Source organism: Phycodurus eques, chromosome 17, assembly GCF_024500275.1.
Source record: "Phycodurus eques isolate BA_2022a chromosome 17, UOR_Pequ_1.1, whole genome shotgun sequence".
NCBI classification, from domain to species: Eukaryota; Metazoa; Chordata; class Actinopteri; order Syngnathiformes; family Syngnathidae; genus Phycodurus; species Phycodurus eques.
In genome coordinates, this window is record NC_084541.1 from 8,117,420 (window position 1) to 8,144,527 (window position 27,108).

Sequence of the window (27,108 nt, forward strand, 5' to 3'; positions counted from 1 at the left end):
CAGGGTCACCACATTAAATAAAGAATGACAAGAATGAATAAATGAGAGTGAGAAGATTGTTGTTAACAGCCCTGCCAAATTGAAATGATTAAACACATTGCCAAGTATAGAAAATGAGGCTACAAAGTCCTGAAAAATCAAGCTATTGTTTCTGCTCTCAAATGCTGTGGGTGTGTCCATTGAATGTACTGAAATCATAACCCACTCAACTGTCAGCTGTCAGTCAAATACCTCTTCTACCAATTTGAGAAAAAATATTTCATATGCCTACCAATAACTACATGTTTAAACTTTGATAATATATCATCTTAAAGCCTCGGGTGGCTGGAATATGTCTCACTGGGTTGTCATGGGGCTTTTGCACGGCGCAACAACGAAACACTCTTAAGCAGCCACGCCAGCGCGAACCCCTGTCCACATGCTGGCTGTCACGTTTGACCTTTTATTCCCCCTCACTCTTCCACCTTCTCTCCGTGACGTCCATATACTCACGGCCGACAACGAGGCGCCCTAAAGCAGCACACCCCAAAAAAATCTGAAAACCTGACATGGTAAAAAAACAGTTCAACTCTATGAGCTCTATTTTGTGTCTGTCGTAAATCCAGCGCTCTGTGTGGGGTAACTCTGCAAGGAGGGGCGTTAGACCCCGCGGTGGTAATTTAATGGACCGGCGTTCATAAGCCCATTTAAAAGAGGAACGTCTGTGCTGGCGTGGGCATGTTCACGGTCGACTTCAATCTTGTCCAATCGAAGAGGCTCTTCTCATTCCCTTTAAATGTGGCGCAATAGTCTCATATGGAGAAGTCTCTACAGTATGCAGAAGAGCACCTTGCCTAATCGCAACGATCTGTGCATTGTCACTCCTCTTGGCTGGTGTGGCAACATCCAACATTAGCGAGTACCGTAATACAGAATTGAGCTGGTGAAAACTGCTGACCACCAAAATATGTTTGCATACCTCATGTATCTAGCCCCTTCAACAATTGTTTGTGTGCTATGGTATGCTATCGTCTTGTTGTCAATCATCAATATGTCATACAGGGGGGATGGAATCTTTCTCAAAGCCCACAGTCTCAAACAAAAAAACATAAAACAACAATGCAATCCTTTCTTCTCCATTCATAAATAATTTTTGTTGAGAAGATTTGAAGTCTCCCTTCACCAGTGGGTCACGGATGGACATCACTCACGTTGCTACAAGCTACGTTTAAAGTAAACAACTGTAGCGTTCGCCGGCGAGAAACACACAGAAAGAATGGCTCCATTCTCCAGTTCCATCTTGATCCGCCTCACTCTCAAGTACAACAAATGTAAAATGTATTTTGAAACAAACTGGTGACTTCATCTTACACTTATTCATTTGGATGAATTGCATGAAATCGTGTTTAACAGCGATTTCGCCTTACAGACGCGTTTGCTTTCATAGGTGATTCATGCACTCTGCCGTGTTTAGATTTCATGAGAAATACTTCAGAGATATGCCGACTGCCGTGTTATTTTTTTCACTCCCTAGTGTGAGTCATGCCAAGGAATCATGAACAATAACAACATAGATGTCATGAACACTTTGCTCCTCATTATCACCTTTAAATGTGAACTTTTTTAAACACATGCTTGCAAAGAGGTAGTAACGAGGAAAAGCCAAGAGCATTTCAGTGTTTGGGATCTGTCATGGCCTCTTGTTCTGATCTGAACCCTCCACATGAGTGTGTTACATCAAAGGAAAGCATGAATGGCGCCAGTCTGAAGTGAACTCATTTGGTACGTGATTACTGCAGAGTGTTGATGAGGTCCCTTTTGGTCACAGCCAGATTTGGTGTTGACTGTATTGCTAGCCAAGCTCTAGTGGCTGACCTGCGCTTTGACTGTCAGATAAATAGTTTGTACAATGTGTGCTGTTCAAAGCATTTGTACTTTTCGACTCGTTTGATATGTTTTGACTTTGGATAATTAGAGCGTTACACAGTCTTGAGTCAGATTCTTGATTCATGTAATTGGGTTGCTCTTTCAAAATGGATTCAAACTAATCAAAAAAAGTTGTGGAACTTATTTAGGTCAGCTGAATTATTGTTTTGTCATATTGGACTTCGTACACAAGAAGATGAAATGTTATATAAGGGAGAAAGTAGCTACGCAGTAATAACATCATCGCAACACTAGGAAGATCATAGCACTGATTAAGCAGCCGCTCAATTTCATCAGATGTCAGATTTGTATTTTATATATTTAATTATATTATATTATTATTATATTAGTAGATCATTTTCACATCATAAGTTCCGATAAGATCAGACTGCTGTGGACCAGATGTGCCTCCGTGGTGTTGTATATGTTGTATATAACTTGTCACTAATAATCACAAAAAATAATTAACATCATAAAAATGCAGCACTGCGCCACAGTGACACATAAAAGGTCAGTTTACTGGTCACGAGGAGTGTCTTAAAATGTATAAACTGTCTTTGGAGAAGGAAATTGTCTTGATGATGTCATAAAAACATCATTATCTTACATCACGTTGGCTTTGAGACAACACAGGCAGGAGGCTCATACAGCAAGTTTCCATCATGTCAAGTTGAATTATGTTTGGGCAGCATGTCTGCCTCACAGTTCTGAAGTTTTGGGTTTAAATCTCAGCTCAGGCCTTTCTGTGTGGATGGTGCATGTCCTCAAGTATGGGATGGATTTATCCTGCAATTGGGTGAAGACCAGTGTACCCCACCTCTCACCCGACGTCAGCTGGGATAGGTTCCAGCTTGTGACGCTAATGAGAACATGTGCTATAGAAAGTGCCTGGATGGATGAATTACGGTTAATGTTAACCAATGGATTGAATCTGACTCGTGCAGAACCTGCCTTAAAATAGTGTCACTGAGCTGTTATGCATTAATTGTTTATTATTAAAAATGTTAATGTACAATATTCATAGTCTTTTCTAATCACCATAAACATTTTAATTAAATATCAATCTTTTTTTGGTGCCCTTGCACATTGTGTCTAGAATAATAAACATCTGCAAACATGAGTCATGAGCCAAATGTATTTTAGCCATTGTTTTATAGTTATTTTAAGTCTCTTTCAGCTCACTTTGGCTTCTCAGCTTTGACTCCATGTTCCTTAGCTCTTGTATGAAGGTGCTTGTATTTTGTCTCCAAATCCCTCAGCAGCATAAGCAGCTCCTTGTGTTCCTTCTTCTTCACACTGGTGCTACATAGCACACAGCCTGTGCAGAAAAAAGAGAAAACATTACACATGTAAGAAAGGTGTCGCAACACAATATCCTGAGTGAACTGTTCGTGCTTAAAGGTGTTGCACTTAGCGTTGTACTCACTCTCATTTCCTTGATTATCTCAAGAAGCACTGCACGAGGTCGTTGTCTTGGGCTCAACAGTGGCAGATCCTTAATTTGCGCAAAGAAATGTTTTATTCTCGTCATAAAGTTCCAAATAGTAATATAAAGCATGCATGCAAAGGATTTGTGTGTAGTGTGGCCAAACCCATTTCTGTCTTTGTACGGCGTCTGGATGCTATCAAGTCTTTCTTTGGAGCCTCTGTAAATATTAAGATTCTTCAGTGTGTTCTCCAGCATTTGAGCAGCTGTTTGAATTCCTGTTAAAAAGAATATGGGCATTCCTCTTCACCATGGTGCCATTGTGCAGCCAAAGTGTTTTTAGGCCTGGAAGAAATTGTGCTAAATAAAAATAGCTCCAAGTTCTCACCAACGGATCGCGCCACATCAGGATTTGATTTAGCCTGCATCTTCTCTGTGCAGGGAGAGAATCTCTCAGGCGCAGCCCCATCCTTGTGTCTCTTGGAACTTTCACCTTCTTCTTTAGGAATGTCAATTGCCTCAGCAACAAAGAATCATTTGCATTGTTGCCCTTAACAGTCATCTTTCAGTTCTTTAAATATGCATCCCATTGGATTATTTATGGCATCAATTAAACTTAACTATGACAACTGAGGTAAAAGTGGACGTATATACCTGTTTAACAAACAAGTGGCCATCTATGTTGTTGTTGCCCTTTAACCCTGCTGTCACGTCTCCCTGCTCAACAAGATCAGGAAAAGGACGACGCTCATGCAGCAACGACTTTGGAATCTTTTCCTACGCCGGCAAGGACTGATTTGTAAATGGTAAATATGACTGATATGTCGCTTTATCTACCGCATGACAGTGCCCAAAGTGCTTTACAAAGCCTCACATTAACCCTTCCACACACATTCATACACCAATGGGCAACTGCTGCCATGCAAGGCGCTGTCAGGCCCACTGGGAGCAATTTTGGGTTCAGTGTCAGAAAGGTTGTGGTGGATTAGTTAATTTTATGCTTTAGTTTTAAGTTATCAGCTTTTGCAATGCTATACACATTAAAACCTTAGAAGCGGAAACGCTGAGTCAACCCCTCGCAGATTTGGAGACGCTTTTATGTGTCACTGTTACTCCCAATTTCTCCTGGAGTTAAAACGTCAGCAAGGGAGGGTCTCCTGTGTGGAAACTAAATGTATTACAAGAAAACCAAAGACACATACCGGACGCAACATTCGGTACACTTGTACAATCTAATAAGGTCCAACACAAAACTGTCTTTGCAATAAAAATTATAATAATGATCAGTTCCAGTGGTGAGAACTAGGAAGTTACAAATACTGTACTGTACTTAAGTAGAATTTTTAGGAATACTTGAGTGTTTATTTTTCTCCATGCATCCATTTTCTACTGCTTACCCGAGGTCAGGTCGCGGGGGCAGTAGCTTTAGCAGGGTCACCCAGACTTCCCTTTCCCCAGCCACTTCCTCCAGCTATTCCAGGGGGATCCCGAGGTGTTCCCAGGCCAGCCGAAGGACGTAGTCTCTCCAGTGTGTCCTGGGTCGTCCCTGGTGTCTCCTCCCGGTGGGACGTGCCCGGAACACCTAACCAGGGAGGCATCTGAATCAGATGCCCAGGAGCAGCGACTCTACTCTGAGATCCTCCTGGATGACCGAGGTTCTCACCCTATCGCTAAGGGAGAGCCCGGACACCCTGCGGAGGAAACTCAATTCGGCCGCATGTATTCGGGATCTCGATCTCGACCCACAGCTCGCGACCATAGGTGAGGGTAGGAACGTAGATCGACCGGTAAATCGAGAGCTTCGCCTTTCGGTTTAGTTCCTTCTTTATCACAACGGATCGATACAAAGTCCGCATCAGTGCAGACGCTGCACCGATCCGCCTGTCGATCTCCCATTCCATTCTTCCCTCACTCGTAAACAAGAACACCAAGATACTTGAACTTCTCCACTTGGGGCAGGATTTCATCCCGACCCGGAGAGGCCACGTCAGCATATTCCGACTAAGGACCATGGTCTCAGATTTGGAGGTACTGATTCTCATCATAGCCGCTTCACACTCAGGTACGAACTGCTCCAGTGAGAGTTGGAGATCGCGGCTTGATGAAGCCAACAGAACCACATCATCTGTAAAAGCAGAGATGCAATACTGAGGCCACCAAACCGGACCCCCTCTACGTCTCGGCTGCGCCTTGAAATTCTGTCCATAAGATTTATGGACAGAATCAGTGACAAAGGGCAGCCTTGGCGGAGCATATCCGGATACTGCCGGATATGCTGACCAAACTCTGACTCCAGTCGTACAGGGACCGAACAGCCCGTATCACGGGGTGTTGTACCCCATACTCCCGAAGCACCCCCCCACAGGACCCCCCGAGGGACACGGTCGAACGCCTTCTCCAAGTCCACAAAACATGTAGACTGGTTGGGCGAACTCCCATGCACCCTCGAGGAACCTGCCGAGGGTGTAGAGTTGGTCCACTGTTCCACGGCCAGGACGAAAACCACACTGCTCCTCCTGAATCTGAGATTCGACTTCCCGACGGACCCTCCTCTCCAGCACCCCTGAATAGACCTTACCAGGGAGGCTGAGGAATGTGATCCCCCTGTAGTTGGAACACACCCTCCAGTCGATCTCCGGGTGAATCTCATCCACCCCCGGGGCCTTGCCTCTGAGGAGCTTTTTAACTACCTCGTTGACCTCAACCCCAGAGATAGGAGAGCCCGCCTCAGAGACCCCAGAATCCCCTTCCTCATGGGAAGGCGTGTCGGTGGAATTGAGGAGGTCTTAGAAGTATTCTCCCCACCGACTCACAACGTCCCGAGTCGAGGTCAGCAGTGCCCCATCCCCACTATACACAGTGTTGATGGTGCACTGCTTCCCCCTCCTGAGACGCCGGATGGTGGACCAGAATTTCCTCGAAGCCGTCTGGAAGTCGTTCTCCATGGCCTCACCGAACTCCTCCCATGCCCGAGTTTTTGCTTCAGCGACCACCAAAGCTGCATTCCGCTTGGCCAGCCGGTACCCATCAGCTGCCTCAGGAGTCCCACAGGTCAAAAAGACCCGATAGGACTCCTTCTTCAGCTTGACGGCATCCCTCACCGTTAGGTTAGGGGATTATTTTTCTGATGAGAATTAATGGCGACTACAACAGATTCGGACAACCAAAATATTCCTTGTCCATGGCCTTATTGAAGAGTTTTGTTTGATGTTGGCTACAATTTGTGGTGAATGAGCTGTCTTGTGCTGAGCTAAAAAACACTAGCTTCTGGTTATCAAAAAGTCTCTGTCTAATCTGAAAAACACAAACAGGTAACATGTATTTTTTCCATTATCCATCCATCCATTTTCCAACCTGCTTCTCCTCACTAGGGTCGCGGGCGCGCTGGAGCCTATCCCAGCTATCAGGAGGCGGGGTACACCCTGAACTGGTTGCCAGCCAATCGCAGGGCACATATAAACAAACACCCATTCGCACTCACATTCACACCTCCGGGCAATTTAGAGTCTCCAATTCATGCATGTTTTTGGGATGTGGGGAGGAAACCGGAGAAAACCCACGAAGGCACGGGGAGAACATGCAAACTCCACACAGGCGGGGCCGGGGATTGAACCCGGGTCCTCAGAACTGTGAGGCTGACGCTCTAACCAGTCTTTCACCGTCCCGCCCCTCCTTAGTAATCTGATGTTCAAATTAAAATGGTGTTACACAAGTTAGTGTACTCTGAATTATATGAGTCCACAATTTTCTTTAATTTTAGATTTAATAATAATAATAATAACAATAATAACAACACAAACCCAACTATTGTAATGTTGCAATGCTATACTAGTATTAGGATTACAAATCAAACCACATCTTGATCTCTTCAGGTTTGAGAGGCTTCTGAAGATGCCAGAGGACAGTTTGTTATCATTAAGCATATGACCTACTTGGGCATTAAACTGAATGTTGTCTTCAGAGCCCCTGTACAAAAGAATGCCATAAAAGTAATTGACAAATACATTGACAAACCCAGGAGGAAAGCCATTTTCATTTTGACATTCGTGTACCACCTGCTGGCCAATTTGAAAACTGTAAATATGCGTCTTCACATCTAATTCATAGACAAAGCCTCTCATTTATCCCTGATTCTTAGGGCCTATTTTCGGCCCCAGAACACAAATCTGGTCCATAGAGGTTGGCTTAGATGAGTTTTATGTGGAACAGAATAATCAGAACCCTGGTTTAACCCTGTTGAACACCTTTGGATCAGTGTGTGGCATTGCGCTGAAATCATATTAATCTTCGACGTGAAAGATACAAACACAAGATCATGTGATCCAAGATAAGGAAGCAGACAACAAAGCTGATTTCCAGTCAGATTAATAACTTTTAGGAGTGGGAGTCAGCTAAAGGAAGCGACATCATCAGTAGTCAGACAGTTGTTCAACACAGACATGAATCATATACTTTTGTATATTTACAATAGAAATGTCATCTGATTTCACAAGATAGTACAGAGTACTATATATATTTCATATATTACCTGAAGATGAGGGAGGTCTGTGGGATCAAATAAGATGTTGCAAAGCCCATTTACAGACAAACTGAGTTCTCTTAAAGGTACAAAACAGCTGAAAGAGCCTTTAAAAAAAAATAATAATAATGAAGACTTTTAAAATGTGACTTTTTCCAATGAGCTCTGGATAGAAGATGACTCACCTATAGGGCCAGGGATGCGTCCATGTAAGATACATTGTCAAACGCCTTGAGGTCATCAGGCTTGAACTTAGCTGAGGAAAATAACCATGTAACCATTTCTAAGCACACAAAGTAAAATGACTAAAATGACTCACAGGATTCATCTCCTGTTCACTGATGTTGACAGAGCACAACTCAGTCGGCTCATCAACACTATGAAACTACAGCTACAGAATAATGAGGCATTTAATTGCAGTCACCAACAGTCATTAGTGACGAATAAGTGATCTTAACACAGATGGATGTGACTGGCTCACCAGGAAGTCTCTGCAGCTCCTTTTCGCCTTTATTTTATTGCTAAGTCATATTTTTCTGGTCCACTGCTTTTTTGCAAGCCACCGGTCAATATGATCCAACAAACAAAAGAGAACATTAGTTAGTATCATGATCATCATTCAATTACTGTCAATAACTGCACGTCTAACTGAATCCCTCAGAGAGATACGGGTGAAAAAAAGAACAAATGAACATGAGAATAATGGATAAATCTGCACATATTTAATACAGTATTTCCCAACCTGTTTTGAGTCAAGGCAAATATTTGACATGATAGAAAACAAAAATTTCACAAGAGGTATGAGTACTGAAATAATGATGATCCTTTCTCAATTTACTCAAAAGATGTACTTACTTAGTGTGAAATCTGGGCCTGTTTAGTTGAACACTATTCTGTTGTATCACTGGCAACAGGTGAATACAAAGGTTAATTGTACCTTCTGCTATCTAGTGGAAGAACATTTAATTGTTCTGCCTGTCACTACACGTCGCCACAATGGATACTGTGGCTGAACAGAGATACATCATTTGTTATAAATAAATAATAATTTTGGGCCAATTAATTGAAATTGTATTTCCCACAGCACGTGATGATCTCTCGTGGTGCATTAGTTTGGGAAACACTGCTTTAATAAGTTAGGATAATAATATTGATTACTGATAACTGAAGTAGTGTAGTAGTCTAGTCTAGGTCCACTAAAAGTAACAAAAATAAACTATACATTTATTGTAAACGCATAAACGCATATCAAAACAGTCAAAAAGTGGACCAATGAAGCAAAGATGGAACTTCAAAGCTGTTTAGAGTGCACAGACTGGAGTGTCTTTGAAAATTCAGCTGGCAGCCTGGATGAATATACGGACACTGTCACATCCTATATCAGTTTCTGTGAAGAGGTTTGTGTACCAACAAAATCATTTCGGACATTCAACAACAACAAGCCGTGGTTCACTGCTAAACTTAAGCAGCTTCGCCAAGCTAAGGAAGATGCATATCAGAGCGGGGACAGGGCCCTGTATAATCGAGCTAGAAACCAGCTTACTAAAGAAATTAACATTGCAAAGAGGATCTATGCAGCAAAGTTGGAAAAACAGTTTAGCGCGAACGACTCGAAATCAGTCTGGCGTGCATTCCAATCGCTGACTAATTACAAGCGACGATCCCCCCAAGCTGAGAACAATAGCACACTAGCCAACGACTTGAATACCTTCTATTGCAGATTTGAAAAGGACAGTTTCACTCCACACACCCACCCGGCCGCACCCGCGACCACAACCACACCTCTGACTTCTGCGTTAACCATCCATGAACAGGATGTGAGACGCATCTTCAAACAACAGAAGATTAACAAAGCAACCGGACCGGACCATGTGTCCCCATCCTGCCTCAAAGTCTGCGCGGACCAGCTCGCTCCAGTCTTCACTCAGATCTTTAACAGATCTTTGGAAATGTGCGAAGTTCCATCCTGCTTCAAACGCTCCACCATCATTCCAGTCCCCAAGAAACCTGCAATCTCTAGTCTGAATGACTACAGGCCTGTCGCTTTGACATCTGTGGTCATGAAGTCCTTTGAACGTCTCGTGCTGGACCACCTCAAGAGTGTCACAGGTCCCCTGCTGGACCCCCTGCAGTTTGCCTACCAAGCGAACAGGTCTGCGGATGATGCAGTCAACATGGGACTGCACTTCATCCTAGAACACCTCGACAGTGCAGGGACCTACGCGAGGATCCTGTTCGTGGACTTCAGCTCAGCGTTCAACACCATCATCCCTGAACTCCTTTCAACCAAGCTTCTCCAGCTCAGCGTCTCACCTGCCATCTGCCAGTGGATTTACAGCTTTCTGATGGGCAGGACACAGCAGGTCAGGCTGGGGGAGGCCACCTCATCCACACGCAGCATCAGCACTGGGGCGCCCCAAGGTTGTGTCCTCTCTCCGCTGCTCTTCTCTCTCTACACGAACGACTGCACCTCAGCGAACCCGACTGTCAAGCTCCTGAAGTTTGCAGATGACACCACTGTCATCGGCCTCATCAAGGACGGTGACGAGTCTGCATATCGACAGGAAGGGGAGCGGCTGGAGCTGTGGTGCGGGCGACACAACCTGGAGCTGAACACGCTCAAGACGGTAGAGATGATCGTGGACTTCAGGAGGCATCCTTCGCCACAGCTGCCCCTCACGTTGTCCAGCTGCCTTGTGTCAACCGTCGAGACCTTCAAGTTCCTGGGAATTACAATCTCTCAGGACCTGAAGTGGGCGAACAACATCAACTCCGTCCTCAAAAAGGCCCAGCTGAGGATGTACTTCCTGCGGCTTCTGAGAAAGCACGGCCTGCCACCGGAGCTGCTGAGACAGTTCTACACAGCGGTCATCGAATCGGTCCTGTGTTCTTCCATCACAGTCTGGTTTGGTGCTGCTACAAAAAAGGACAAACTCCGACTGCAACGGACAATCAAAACTGCTGAAAGGATTGTCGGTACCCCCCTACCCACCATTGAGGACTTGCACGCTGCCAGAACTAAGACAAGGGCGTGCAAAATCCTCTCGGACCGTCTGCACCCCGGTCACCAGCTCTTCCAGCTCCTTCCCTCAGGTAGGCGCTACCGATCAACGCAAACTAGAACTAGTAGACATTCCAACAGCTTCTTCCCTCTTGCGATCAACTTCTTAAACACCTAACCTATAATTCCATTACAACAAGCTGGCAATTTTTTGACTTGAGTTCGTTGTCACATTTCTGTGGGGCCAATTATGTATTACTTGTGCACTCACTGTAGTTGTCTCGCCATGCTGCACTATTTGCATACACTGGCCACTCATGCCAGAGTAGCATCTGCTCCATTTGCACACTGATTGAGGAGTATCTGTAACATTTGCACAACCGACATTGTCCCAGATGATCGCACTACTCGTCACTTTAAACCGCATACACTCCTTGAAGTCTCAGCGCCCTTTGCACAATGGTCATTCCACCGGACTATTGCAATATTAGTCGTTCGAACTGCTCTAAGTGCTAGAGGACTCTGCATCTTTTTGCACAATTGTTTTTTGTCAATGTCTTTATGTCCCCAAAGTGTTCTGTAAATTGACTGTTTGTTGTACTAGAGCGGCTCCAACTACCGGAGACAAATTCCTTGTGTGTTTTGGACATACTTGGCAAATAAAGATGATTCTGATTCTGATTCTGATAATCTGGTTTATCATTTTTGGTTTAAAAAAAAACTGAAATAGTAATGCGGAAAGACAATTTGCAGAACAACAATAAAGAGCAACAATTAAAATCATTTAGGTATATAAAAATAACTAAATGTACAAAAACAGAGTATTGAATAAAATAAACAATACAATGTCACGCAAATACAAAAATAATCATGTAACTGAATAGAGATATTTGAAACAAGGTGACAAATATCTTTAGCAAATATAAAGGTAACTAATTAGGTTTTAAGGCTATGTAAAATGTGCAAAAGCTTAATTTTTAAAAAATCCTTAATTCAAACATTTAATTTAACATTTAACATCAATGTTAATCTCTTACCACATTACTGGTGACCTTCTATTTCTCAGTGACTTTTTTTAAAAATGTCTTCATGTCTTAAAAGTATTCTCTGTCAATTGACTGTCTGTTGTCGTACTAGAGCGGCTCCAACTACCGGAGACAAATTCCTTGTGTGTTTATGACATACTTGGCAAATAAAGATGATTCTGATTCCCAGCCCAATAGTTTACTCGCCTTTTTTATTTTTAAACGTCCTTGGTGGAAAACATTTACTGGAATTACTAATTTTACTCTACACTAACTTTGAAATATAAAGGCAGTCATATCCTAAGAAGTTGATCCTGCATGTGAAGTGCCATCTCCTAGCAACAGCATGTTAGCGCTTTAACCCCTGTCCAGTGGGTGGCGATAAAGACTTTGTTGGCAAAACCCGGAAAGGAGACGTGAGCATTAAAAGAAAATCATATATTTGATTATAATAAGTATAAAACTTAAATACGTTGCTATATAATCTTTTGTAATAAAAATATTGTTTAGAGGAATATTTCCATCAACTCAGATATTGATATGACAATATTATCGCTACTCAGGCTTTCCTGAGGATGGCACACTGCTCATGCGCCGCAACGGTTTCTCGTTTCGACGCGTAGCGACATTATTTCTTTTAATATCTATTTTCAAATTGGTTTGGTCGTCTCAATTGAAAATATACGAGATACATAATCACACAACGACGAGTAAATAACAATTATGGCGCCTTATGAGGTAAAACCCGGCGCAGGTTTGGGAAAGCGAACGCGGAAGTGTGTGAAGTAGTTCTCCCTTCCGCGTCTTGTCTTGCGTTCGTACTTCGGCCTCAGTATAGCATGATCGCCGGAGCTCTTTGGTCCACTTAATGAAATGAGACGGTGTCGATCAGCTCCAGGTTGACAAATGTGAAGCGTGACAAGCGGAGGTAATGACTTTTTTTTCCTTCTTCACCCCCCCCCCCCATGCCATGTTGCACAACGACATGATGTGAGTGCGCGTGTGTGAGTGTTAACGCTTCTTCCCTGTGAGTCTGTGCTTAATAATGTGTGCAATCAAGATGAAGTGACTTGATCGTAAACGTGCTGCATGCCCAACACAGGAGCTGGTGCATCATGGGGAACACGCCATCGAAGAGTGACGGCGGAGATGAGCCACCAAAAACAACTTTATTTGAAAAGGAGCCAAGTGGCATCACGTACAGAATCCCTGCTCTCCTCTACCTGAGGCACAGTGGCACCTTTCTTGCCTTTGCAGAGAAGAGGTCCTCTTCTCGTGACTGTGATGCCAAACTTCTGGTTATGAGAAGAGGGGTGCAGAGTGATGACGGATCTGTTCAGGTCGTTATTCAAAAGTGACGACAATGCAGTATTTGTAATTTGTACTCATGTTGAAAGTCAAACTTTCTGTACTTTCCCCCCATGAATCTAATTACAAGGTGTGTCAGAAAAGTTCCAGGGCTGGTGTCACAAAAATATATATATTTGAAATCTAGATCGTCTCCAGCCTTTCTATTTAAAGTTGTGTTATTCCATGCTTGGCTGGTTTTTTTCCCGGTTACTCCTGCTCCTGCTCACATTCTCAAAACATGCCATAGAAAATGGATGGCAATATGAATACTGATTCGGAAAGGAAACTCACAGCTTTCTGTTGGGTTTTGTTCATTTATGTAGACTGTAGCTCTGTAGCTCACATACTGTACTATATTGGTGTTATATCTAATTACTGTGGTATACTGTGATGCACCAAAAAACCAAGACATTCACCGTTGGGCAGATGTGCTAACTACAATTTCACATTCCTGCCCCCATAGAACAGTACGGGATTAATAATCCTACAATCAGATAACAGTAAATTTGAACGTTTTTAAATGTAGAACATGCTTTTGTTGGGTTTTTTTTTTGCTGTGGTTTCGAACTGCAGTGCATCATACTGAGAGTTGTTTCTAATAATTTAGGTTTGTTGTTTATTTAGCAAACATTTTTATTTAGCTATATCAATTTACTTTGAAACAGCTTTTTTATTATATTAAAATGGGTTGTGGCTGGTGACCTGGCAACAACGTAGGGGACATTTCAGCAATCACACTTCATATTATTTTATTATACTTTACATCAATCTACTGTACTGAATGTGCAAAGTACAAGGTCTGAACTGAGAATGATTATATTATAAGGCATCTGATTACGTTAATGTCATTATATTGTGCAGGTGTACCTAATGAAGAGTCCAGTCATTGAATTTAACCGCTGTATTATCCTTCCAGTGGCTGTCGAGCGAGGAGCTGTCAACGGCATGCCTGCCGGACCACCGCACCATGAACCCCTGCCCCGTGTTTGAGAAAAACACCAGCACTTTGTTTTTGTTCTTCGTGTGCATCCTGGGCAACACCTCGGAGCACAGGCAGATCATCACAGGTAAGAACAAGACGCGTCTTTGCTACGTCAGGAGCGGCGACGACGGCCACACCTGGAGCGAGGCAAATGACGTTACGGAAAGCGTGATCGGACAAGCTATCCGCAAGTGGGCCACGTTTGCCGTTGGTCCGGGGCATGGCGTCCAACTGGAGAATGGGAGGTTGATTATCCCAGCCTACGCCTACTACATCCCGTACAGGTGCTTCTCCTTTCCTGTTCCTCACACGGTTTACCCGCGTGCGCTGACGGTCTACAGCGCAGACTTTGGCAAGACGTGGCACATGGGCAAGATGCTCCTCAAGAAGTCGTGCGAGTGTGAGATGGCGGAGATCATAGATCACGAGGGCCGAAGTCACCTGTACTGCAACGCTCGCAATTTCGGCGGCCACAGATGCGAGGCGTTGAGTGAAAACAGCGGCGTCTGCTTTGACAAACCTCGCACGGCCCGAGAGCTGGTGGAGCAGCCCAATGGCTGCCAAGGGAGCGTCATCGGCTTCCCCGCGCCCGAGTTCATCCCGAGTGAGGACAGAGAGAGCAAAACGTGCGACACATCCCCTCTGTCTCCAGACACCCAAACCTGGCTCCTCTTCATGCACCCAACAAGCAAGCACAGCCGGCGGGACATGGGCGTGTACTTGAACCGATCCCCCCTGCATTTGAGAGGGTGGGACAGGCCTCTGATCATCCACAGCGGGCCCAGCGGCTACTCAGACCTGGTCTACAACCGGGACAATGATCAGTTCTCGTGCCTGATGGAGTGCGGCAAAGAAAGCGAACTTGAGCAGATTGCGTTCATGTCGTTCGTGCTCAAAGAGGTCATGCAGACAAACAGGAAGACGTGCTGAATGACTTCTGTAGCTTCCGCAAGCTTAAAATCTAAGCATGAACGATGCTATGCTAACATCTCTCTGTGTTTACTCATCTTCCTCTTTGTGGAAGTGCGCGTGCATGCAGGAGTCGCCTGGTCTGCTGTTTACTTATTTACATGACAATGTAGTTAAGTCTGATGTGCTACCGTATTTCCTCAAATAGTGGCTGGGGTGCATATTTATGCAACCGCAGTATCGGGCACTTCTTTCGTTTATTTCAGAGGAAGCCTTTTGTATAATGCTTATTTAAGGTTACATTCGTACATGCTGATCTCTGATAAATGGGAATTCTTTATTCTGCTTTAAAGTGAGAATAGAATGTGTAATTCTATTCTCACTCTATTCCTGTTCCCTTTTATTTTTAGTCCCTCTCAATAATGCAGTTCAGCAGAGGCAGATTTAGTAGTAAATCTCTGCAGTCCAGTAGTAAATTTAGTAGTAAAGTAGTAAACAAAGATGGCGATTTGAGTAGTCATTGCTACTTTTACTCAAGTTGACTTGAGTCACTGTTTTGATGACACGACTTGACAAAAACTAAAAGGCTTGACACTTAACTTGAACTTGGGAGTTTAATACTCGAGACTGGACTTTATTGAGACATGAGCTGTTATACATACATACAGGTTAGATAAATTGTATAGTAATATCATTGTTTGACCCTAATGCTACGTACGTTCAGCTACCGTGGACAAAACGGGGTGAACTTAACAAAACGTGTCGGTACGTAATAAAGCGTAACAAAACTTGGAGGCGGTCTGTAGTGGGGCGGAAAGCATACAGTGGATATAAAAAGCCAGCACACGCCTGTTCAAAGGCCAATTGGAGTGATACAAAAAAAAAAAAATCACACCAAGATTTCATTTTAAAGGTTTTTACACAATTTACATTTTTATTACTTGAAAATGAATGAAATATTTTCGAGAAGTAAAAATAAACAACTGAAATAATGTGGTTGCACAAGTGTGCACACCCTCTTATAACTGGGTATGTGATCAGATTTAACCAATTATGTTCAAAGTCATGTTAAGTGGGAGTAGGCACTCCTGCCGTTGTTTAAAGTGCCTCTGAATAACAAAGTGTATGAATAAAGTTCAGATGTTCTAGTAGGCCTTTCCTGACACTTGTATAGAGCTGCTCAGGTTATACGTCACGTTATTGGTGGAAAAAGTTTGGGAATTATTCATCTGAGTCACCTTTTTTATATCACAGAAACCTGGCATTTGAACATGGGTGTGTAGACCTTTTACATCCACCGTACCTGACTGCACTGTTAATATGCAAGGCATGAGGTATGTTTGAGGCCCTTTTATAAGGTAAAAGAGTTACTTTGATTAAGACGTGAGCTATACTCTGATTTCTATTCATGTTTGCACTTGCTGCACGGCTGTAAAACTATGGCAGTATGTATTGTGGATTGTGTTTTTTCCCCCCATTATTAATTGTGGTATAATTTGTTCAAGAGAAGGATGCACCGTGGGACTCATCAAGGCAAGGCATTTATGAGAGTGAAGGCCACTATTTGAGGACATACACTAATTATCTAGGAATGAATCTATTTTGTTGGCTGATTTTAAGCATGCTGCTCTATCAACAGGCTTTGTGTGCATGTGTGTGTGTGCGTGCGTGCGTGCATACGGACATATCTACGTGTGCGCGCGCTTGTTTTGTGTGCACGTTAATGTAGCATGCATGCTTGACAAGTGTTCCTTATCGCTTCCTGCATCTTATGAAACTGTCTAAATTTTGCGTATTTTTCCTACCTCTTTTTATTTTCCTTCAGTCAAGGAGTGTAGCATTTCTTCATGATCCGACTTTGCTTAATATCAGTATACTGTACTGTGATTCACATATGCCTTCTCGTGTCATTCAGCCTTTATACGGGCGAATAGAACCAGTTTGCCACGACCAGATAATCAAACTGGGCCAAATATAAGTAATTTCAAACCAAGGTACTGAAGCAGAAGATTTTTTTGTACAATTGTTTATTTGAAGCAAGAAAATTAATTCACATTTTTATGATTTACCTATCCATGTATATTTTCCAGAATACATGTTGGGTTTCTGTTGAAGGTTTTGAAGACGACAGCTGTATTGTGTACAATTGACTGGGCGAAAGTAACATAGTGTGAAAAGAATTTAGTAGGAAATCATACAAAAATTATATCCATATGTATAGCCAAGGCGTCTGGTTAGAGCGTCTGCCTCACAGTTCTGAGGACCGGGGTTCAATCCCCGGCCTCGCCTGTGTGGAGTTTGCATGTTCTCCCCGTGCCTGCGTGGGTTTTCTCCAGGCACTCCGGTTTCCTCCCACATCCCAAAAACATGCGTGGTAGGTTAATTGAATACTCTAAATTGCCCGTATGTGTCAATTTGAGTGCGGATGGTTGTTTGTTTGTATGCTCCCTGCAATTGGCTGGCAACCAGTTCAGGGTGTACCCCGCCTCCTGCCCGATGACAGCTGGGATAGGCTCCAGCACGCCCCGCGACCCTAGTGAGGAGAAGCGGCTCAGAAAATGGATGGATGGATGAATGGATAGCCTATATTACACTATATAACTTTCCTTTTTCAGCAACATGTTGCTTCATTGCATATGCAAACCCCTCGAGTCCACAAAAAAGTTTGAAATCTTGATGCAACACATTTTTGTACAAAATCCTACAAAATTCTTGTGAAGCTCCTGATTGTTGTTGATTATGACGTTTCTTAGGTTTCAAAAAGAAATTGCACGCACTGTAGACCCAATCAGTTTTAAGATCATTTATTTGCCAAATGTCCATGAGTCTCGAAGTAGTTCCACACAAGTGTCAATGTGTTTTTGTTGACTGTTGTGGATAGTGACAAAAGCTGCATGGCATTTTTTTTTTTAATAAAATAAAAATACTATTTGAATCATCTGTGTCTTCATCATGTCTCAGAGGTCTACTATTATACTGGTATACAACTATTATAAATCTAACAATTTTGTAAAATGTCGTACAGTAGTAACACAAGAATTCAGAAAGTTAAAATGTTGAATGTGAAAATGTAAAGTATTTCATTAAATATGCTATCGAGACTCTTCACCCTACATTGGACCTAACTTGTTATTCTTTTCCCTATACCAGCATAAAGCTGCTGAACTGGAAATGTTGGCCTTTGGGTGTGTCTCTGCAGTCCAAAAGTCAATTTACAAAACACTCTTTCTTATTTGGCTTTGTAAATGAATTAAGTAAAGGATATTCACTAATGATAACATGGTTGAGATTAAATTATGAAAAAAGAATTTCATTCATGAGGAGGTGTGTACAGGATGGCGATACACTGTAAAGAAAACATGGGCACTGCATCTACAGTGCAGTGATAAGAGTATTTGCTAGGGTTGGGAATCTCTGGCACGAGGCCGATTCGATACATACCTAGATACACAGGTAGCAATTCGGTTCAAAAACGAAATCTTTACGGGCGGAATGATTCAATACGATTCGATTCGCCAGTCTTCACTCAGATCTTCGATAGATCTCTGGAACTGTGCGAAGTACCATCCTGTTTCAAACGCTCCACCATCATTCCAGTCCCCAAGAAACCTGCAATCTCGGGTCTAAATGACTACAGGCCTGTCGCCTTGACATCTGTGGTCATGAAGTCCTTTGAACGTCTCGTGCTGGACCACCTCAAGAGCGTCACAGGCCCCCTGCTGGACCCCCTGCAGTTTTCCTACCGAGCGGTCTGCGGATGCTGCCAGAACTAAGACAAGAGCGTGCAAAATCCTCTCGGACCCTCCACATCCCGGTCACCAGCTCTTCCAGCTCCTTCCCTCAGATAGGCGCTACCGATCAATTGCAAACTAGAACTAGCAGACATTAAAACAGCTTCTTCCCTCTTGCGATCAACTTCGTAAACACCTAACCCACAATTCCATTGCAACATGCTGGCAATTTCTTTGACTTGAGATCGTTGTCACATTTCTGTGGGGCCAATTATATATTACTCGTGCACTCACTGTAGTAGTCTCGCCACGCGGCACTATTTGCATATCTGTTGTTGACCGATACTGGCCACTCATGCCAGAGTAGCATCTGCTCCATTTGCACAGTGATTGAGGAGTATATAAAACATTTGCACAACCAACATTGTCCCAGATTATCGCGCTACTCGTCACTTTAAACGGCATACGCTCCTTGAAGTCTCGGCGCCCTTTGCACAATGGTCATTGCACCGGACTATTGCAATATTAGTAATTCGAACTGCTCTCAGTGCTCGGGAACTCTGCATCTTTTCCACAATTGTCAAAAAAAAAAAAAAAATGTACCGGCATTACCAGATAACTATTAACCCTTTATTGCTCAGTGACTGTTGCTGCCGGCCCCGGTGTCGACGGTGGACTTGAGATAAAGTACGTAACGTGACGTTGCATTCAATGTTTACAACTCCTGGGGGAACGCTATTTTGCTATCGCCGTGACCTTGAAAGTAGCTTCACAACTGAAAAGCTATATGTTGAAGTAGTGACGCTATGGAGAAATGTAGTTAAGCTAGTAGTGTTGCTAGTATCCACCACTGCTGCATTTGGTTGTATACATAACATTACCTGCAAAGCACAGTGCGAGACCTCTCGCGCTTGTTTTACGCGATGAAAACCTTAATGCCTCAGGCAACTGATTCCTAGCCTCGTGATATTCGGTCCGTAGCCCTACAACCGACGTATCTAAGGATTACTGCCGGATTTTGTATCGATAACGGAGTCTGCTACCGATACAGTCGCATCTCTTGTGTTTACGAACAGATTTCCGATCGCATCGGTTTATCGTTCCCAACCCTCCTCAAATTTGTTTTATTTTGCATATTTTGCATAGTTTCCCCACTATAATATTTAAGACAAAATATCAGACAAAGATAAGCCAAGTAAACATAGTTTGTCAATGGTGATTTTGTTTATTACTATGTAAAAAAGTAATGGCCCCCTAAAGCTAATAGCTGGTTGGGCCACCCTCAGCAGCAACAACTGAACTCAAGCGTTTTCTAAAACTGGCAATGAGTCTTTCATATGTCTGTGGAGATATTTTGGCCAACTCTTTCTTGCAGAGTTGTTTTAATTCAGCAACAATGGAGGGTTTTCTAGCATGAACGGCCTTTTTAATGTCATGCCACCACTTTTCAATCGGATTCAAGTCCGGACTTAAACTAGGCCACTCCAAAACGTTCAATTTTATTTTATTTTTTAAATCATTCAGAAGTTGACTTGTTGGTGTGTTTTTGATCATTGTCCTGCTGCAGAACCCAAGTATACTTCAGCTTGAAGTCAGAAACTGATGGGCGGACATCTCTCTTCAGGATTTTCTGGTAAAGAGCAGAATTTTCTGGTTCCATCAATCACAGCAAGTCATCCAGATCCTGAAGTGTCACTGCAGCCCCAGACCATCACACTCCCACCACCATGTTTGACTGTTGGTATGATGTTTTTTTTCTGAAATGCTGTGTTAATTTACATCTGATATGATGAGACACACACCTTCCAAAAAGTGTGACTATCTATTCGTCAGACCATAGAATATTCTGTCAAAAGTCTTGGGATTCGTTCAGATTTTTTATTTTTTTTTGCAAATGTCAGACGTGCCTTTATATTATTTTTGGTCATCAGTGGTTTTCGCCTTGGAACCATTCTTGTTCAATCTCTTCCCTATTGTTGACTCATGAACACTGACCTTAACTGAAACAATGGAAGCCTTCAGTTCTTTAGATGTTGCCCTGGGTTCCTTTTTTACCTCCTGGATGAGTCGTTGCTGTGCTCTTGGTGTAATTTTTGTAGGCCGGTCACTCCTGGGAAGGTTCACCACTGTTGCATGTTAAATAATTATTCATGGCACTATAGTTTTGAGGCTAATGACATTGGACCTGAAAGATGACTTGCTGCCTTTAGGGTTTCCTGTGAAGTCTCCCAGACCAAAGTCATCCAAGCATGCTTTGTTTTGGAAAAGGGTTCCAAAAAGGGTCTTCCCAAAACCGTTCCCACAAATTTGAAAGCATGCAGTTATGCATCATGTCTTTGTAAGAGGAAGACTACAGATTCGGAGAGGAGTTAATGAGTCTACTCTGATGATTGCTTTAGTAATTGCTTAAGAAGTGTGTCTGGTTATTTTTGTATCCAAATGTGTTCTCCAGACATCAATTTTAACCCCCTAACTTCTAACCGTAACCCTGATTCCTAACCCAACTTTTATCTCTCTTCATATTTTTCTAAGTAGATCGTTCGTGTAATTCAGTTTGCAATAAGAGCTTGTCATGTGAAAATCATGCAAAGGATTTTCACATTAACATGCCTTGTCGAATGTCATTCTGCAGATAAATTAAAGATACTGAAAAGCATTTGTAGAAAGTCTGGATGAAATGTGAATATTCCTTTATGATTTCGATCAAATGAATGGTCATATAGCAATAATGTGAAGACATTTCAGAGGACACATTTTAATTGTGTGCTCCATCCACGATTACACAGAGAGAATGAAGATGGAGAAAATTGCTGGGCTCACGCTCATCACTGTGTGCGTGTGTGTTCATGTGCTAAAGAATATTAAGGAAATTGTGCAGAAGCAATACACAGAAAGTGCACTTTATTGGACATGGTGCTGTTTATTCTTTGTTATCTTTTTTTTTTTTTTTCCTTCACCAACCAGCATCTTCCCAGAGTGGATGAATCACATTATGAGTCACATTTATTTATTAGTCTGTTATATCTGCAGAGTGTTTTTGGTCACAATTTTTCAGCACATATGGTAATCTGTATCACAGAGTGGCTGTAAAGCACACACAACCCCACGCCCACCCACACTCACCCACACACGCACGTGCGCGCCATCTTTGCTCTGATGATATTCAGTGAGGCTCAGCAGTGTTGATGGAAAAGATGTTTGCTGTTGATGTGACAAATGTCTCTGCAGTCTCTTTTTTCCTGTTGCTGGCCACTTCACTGTCCTCAACAGTTGAAATGAAGCGTCTGTGAAAGTCTGCGCAAATTAATGCGATCCAATCCAAAAGCTGTATCAAATATTCTACCTTTGCCAAGAGTTAATGCTGAGTTTTGATTGTTACTGTTAGAGGAATTCATTAATAACAATATGTTTACTGTTGTGTGCATAGTCTTTAAAATACTGTTGTGCCTCTAAAATCTTAGGTAACCAATGCCTGTCAGTATGATGCAGTTCAATTCAACAACATGGCACACAAGTTGTTGCTTTCCTAAAAGTGTTAAAAAACAACAACACCAAGAAAAACATTAACATCAACATGATGGTACTCTTCATATAAAACTAGTGAAGACCATGTTCTTAAATTTGAAAAATACCCCACTTGATGACTAATCCATGGCATATGTATCTTGAAATTTCATGCTCATGTTTACATTCTATCAATTAGTTTGCAACTCACCCGTGGTCATAAGGCTAAACCAATATGTCAACAGATTGTTTGGAGGCACGACGCCTGAGTGACTTGTATTCCATGTTCTACCCTTAGGATGAAAGAGAAGTCATGAAACTTTCATACCTAAGCTTCCGGACTTCCAAGGTCTCCAACCAACCCCCCACGTGCATACGTTACAACCAATATATTTCCAAGGTACTACAAAAACCTGCTACCGGTACTTATGCCATTAACTCGATTTTTTATTTATTATCAACATCAATATCATGTTTCAAAATGAGTAGGTTAATACAGTATGTGTAAATAGTCTAGTTAGCCTTAAGTATGATCAAAAAGTTGTATTATGTTACGAATTGAATTTTCTGAAGGTTTTCTATGAAAAATAAAACTCAATCAGTAATTAACAGTTTACCTGTAGTTTTAAACCCAGACTGTAAAGCAACAAATGAGTGGTTGAATCATCGTATTTATAAATGCAATTAGTACACATATGCTGACTTACTAACATCCATGATTCAAGGTTTTGACAGGATTGTTTTTCACACCTGAACTTCTAAAAACAGTATTTTATCCTTTTAAATTGAAAAAAAATACGACTTTCATGTTACCTGCAACACATCTGTTACATTACTGGCATTTAACAACAAATGTTTAGTTTATCATTTCAAGAATACAGATTCGTCATATTATCAGTAATCAGAATCAGAATCATCTTTATTTTGCCAAGTATGTCCAAATAAAACACACAAGGAATTTGTCTCCGGTAGTTGTAGCCGCTTTAGTACGACAACAGACAGTCAATTGACAGAGAATATTTTTGAGACATAAAGACATTGAGGAAAACACTGAGCAATAAAAGGTTGTTAGTAATCTGGTAATGCCAGTAAAAAAATATTTTTTACAATTGTGCAAAAAGATGCAAAGTCCTCTAGCAATTAGACCAGTTTAAATGATTAATATAGCAATAGTCCGGTGCAATGATCATTGTGTAAAGGGCGCCCAGACTTCAAGGAATGTATGCAGTTTAAAGTGACTAGTAGTGCGATAATCTGGGACACTGTCGATTGTGCAAATGTTGCAGATACTCCTCAATCAGTGTGCAAGTGGTGCAGATGCTACTCTGGCATGAGTGGCCAGGATTGGTCAACAACAGATATGCAAATAGTGCAGCGTGAGTGAGTGCACGACTAATGTGACCGCATGACTGTGAGTGCGAATGGTTGCTTGTTTGTATGTGCCCTGCGATTGGCTGGCAACCAGTTCAGGGTGTACCCCGCCTCCTGCCCGAAGACAGCTGGGATAGGCTCCAGCACGCCCGCGACCCTCGTGAGGAGAAGCAGCTCAGAAAATGGATGGATGGATGTCTCAGACGTGTTGTCTGTTCCACACCGCCGACATGTTTTTTTTGTTTTTTGTGTGTGTTTTAAAAGACACGCGACAAGGCTCCAAATAAACTAGCTTTTGGATTCAAATATACTGTGCACAATGGCGACGCGGAATAAATATCTTTTGCAGAGCCGATCAATGACGTCATTGATCGGATCGGCGAATTATGACATTAAAGCCGATCAGCATAAGATGCTAATTATCGGCCGATACCGATCAGGCCGTTTAGACTATGAAATAGTCTTTTGAATCTTATGATGTCATACTCATAAAACTCAAACATCTTCAGAATCATCTGACCTATCTATATTTTAATTGTCAAGAACATGTCTGGAAATATCTCTCAAGGTTACTCTTCTGTAATGTACATTTCCGCCAAGGGAAGAAGATATGATCAAGGTCAAACTATACTTTCATCTCTGCCATAATGTTAGACATAAAGTTCAGAGATCTTGAGTACTCCGGTTAGTGCAATTAAAAAAGACACTTGCTTCATGAAAAGAAACTTTAATTTAAACTCTGTAATGTATCTTAACTAGATACATAAAACATCATGTACCTACACATTTCAACATTTTATAATAGAAAAAAAGACACACGCATGGGTTTTTTTACTAGGTGGTGATGAAGTGCAAAAAAATTAAACTATACTTTAAACTCTGGAGTGTAATCTTCACTAGTGTAGTATATTTTAATAGTAACACAATCAGAGTTCCTTTGCAAGGGACAAATTGTTGGAGACCTGTATTCACACCAACTATCTTTTCTTTGTAATTCTAGATCAAAGGACGTCCTTATTGGGGTTTCCTGCTCCTCCCTGACAGAAACCTGTCTGGGGTTTACAACAGGCGTCCCGGTGTTCAAAGAGGACTGTTTTACTAAGAGATGCCAGCAGGCGGGTTGGGTTATTGCACGCCCCCAAAAGCGCAACATGGAGGCCAGTTTAACACTCCAAACTCCTGGGTGGACTCCTTCCGGGTCCACCCAGGAAGGCGCTAATGTCACGCCCAGGGAAGGAAACCTTGATAAACTTAGATCATGGGTTTTTCGGGGGCTTTTTTGTCGTTCTGGCAATGTAAGCAGCTGTTATGACACTAAGGCTTGTTCAATAAATCGAATTAGCCCAAACGCCAAGTCTCTTGAAGTCTTCATTCATCCCACGCCTGACGGACGTCGGAGTTCTCCCGGGTGACCTCCGACTCGGAACCACAGGCGAAAAAATCCACCACACTAGATACATAAAACAATTTGTTTCTAATACGTGTCAACATTTTATAATAGAAAATAGAATAGAAACGAGACACCCATCTTCCTAACACAGTGTAGATAGTTGGATGAATCCCAAAAGATACAACATGTTTGGGCTTGTTTTTGAAAAACGAAAACATCTCTAGACATATGTTTTGATAAGAACCTCGGAAACTCCCACACGAAATGTAAAACTGACATGTTTATGGTTTAGATGTATTAATGTTCATCACATAATGCTTTACACATGCATTTGTTTTTGATAAGAGCCTCGAAAATGAGAAGATGTCCTTGAAAAACAAAAACATGCCTAGACATGTTTTTTGATAAGCGTCTCAACAGCCCCCACATGAAATGTAAAACTGACATGTTTATGGTTTTCACCTGCACATGTTTTTTGATAAGAACCTTGAGAACAAGAACATGTCTGGGCTTGTTCACTGAAAGGGGATTTCCCAGACTGATGGTCCGCTCAGCGTTTCTGACAACTATGTTGTCAGAGAAAACACATGTTCTTGGCTAAATACTCTTTTTTTTCAGATCTTCTAACATCTTGGACACCCCATGTCGCATGCACAAACCACGTGAGTATCCCCATTCTTTGCCAATGCTGTGGGACCTCTGGACGTGACCCCTACCATCTCAAACACCTCATGTCACGTGCACAAGTCACGTGATGACCTCATTCCTCGCAGGTGCCTTGGCAAAAGCCGTGGGACGCACCACTGGCACGGGACGGGCCAGAAAGGCCCACATTCACAAGTATGATCATAAATGACCTTTTTTGTTGCCCATATGACACCCAATGACTTCCTTTGTTCCTACAGGTGTCCCCGAACATGATGTCATGCGACACAAACGCCAGGAAACATGACCTCACTTTGTTTTCACCGGATGTGACATCATTTTGTTTTTACCGGATGTGACATCATTGGGGACAGGTGGCCCGGGAGGTGACGTCATTGCGCACGTGCGCTGGCAGGTGGCGACGTCATAGGCCATCCCTCATTTTGACAAAAGCGCACTCTCTATTATTGTGCCCATTATATTTTTAAAAATGTAGTTGACGATTGGCATTCTAAGGAGTCTTAAATGGTGTCAACAAAACTGGCAATATATAGATAAGAATGTCATTGCAGAGCTGAAATTTAGGAATAGTTTTGACCTCATATGCACTAAAGAAAGTGAAATATACATTCTTAAAGGTTATTACTGTTCTCATCAACTCTTGCAAACTTCTCACTCAATGTAAGACGACATGTAGCAGATGTCTTTTTGTAGACAGTGTAGCATTGCTTGTGTTTTTCTGTATTTCGGGTTGAAAACTAATGTTTAAAGCCTGACTACAGCCAGCTTTGAAAGAATAGATATAGTTTTCTTATATTGGATTGATGTTGAATACATGACAATTCAGCGGAGACTGAATAAGGTTTTGCGGCTTCTTTTGCTTTCGAGCTTCAAAATGCGTAATGCGCAAATGCGTAAACTCCGAATACTTGGTTGTAGTGGACTACAACGTATCTCACTGGATTAGGGTTAGGGTTAAGGGTTAGCATTTTTTTTGTGTTTTCCAATATGTAACTAGAGTGTGGTTGCTTTCTAGAAGGATAGTTTGGAATTCCAAATGTCTTGTGAACAATAGCATTTCAGTTGCAAATCAATGGAATAAAATATAAGCAACTTCGCGCTTCACGTTTTGCGGCTTAAGTGCTTCGCGGGTTTTTCCAAAATATTTATCTAAAAAAATAAATAAATACAGCCATATCGGCAGCCATATTGCGGAAAGACGCGTTGTTTCAAATCCTACTACGCGGTTTTTCACCTTTCGCGCGGGGTTCTGTACCCCATTAACCGCGACAAATGGTTAATAAAGTTAAACACATCTGTATTTAAGGATCTTTGTTGAAGGCAGTGGAC

At 42.3% G+C, this 27,108-nt stretch overlaps 2 protein-coding genes across 2 annotated transcripts; one reads left to right on the forward strand and one right to left on the reverse strand.

The window, feature by feature from the left end:
- Nucleotides 1-3,059: 3,059 nt before the first annotated feature.
- xrra1 (X-ray radiation resistance associated 1) lies at nucleotides 3,060-8,284 on the reverse strand. The gene is given in 10 exon segments (XM_061703210.1): nucleotides 3,060-3,223; nucleotides 3,301-3,428; nucleotides 3,516-3,609; nucleotides 3,720-3,863; nucleotides 7,185-7,297; nucleotides 7,639-7,757; nucleotides 7,842-7,985; nucleotides 8,045-8,101; nucleotides 8,170-8,235; nucleotides 8,279-8,284. Coding segments are annotated over 10 exon segments (1,011 nt in total). The 3' UTR covers nucleotides 3,060-3,083.
- Nucleotides 8,285-12,458: 4,174 nt separating this feature from the next.
- On the forward strand, nucleotides 12,459-18,082 carry LOC133416295 (sialidase-3-like). The gene is made up of 3 exons (XM_061703105.1): nucleotides 12,459-12,804; nucleotides 12,979-13,216; nucleotides 14,143-18,082. The coding sequence occupies exons 2-3, from the start codon at nucleotides 12,992-12,994 to the stop codon at nucleotides 15,136-15,138; spliced, it is 1,221 nt and encodes a 406-aa protein (XP_061559089.1). The 5' UTR covers nucleotides 12,459-12,804; nucleotides 12,979-12,991; the 3' UTR covers nucleotides 15,139-18,082.
- Nucleotides 18,083-27,108: the final 9,026 nt, after the last annotated feature.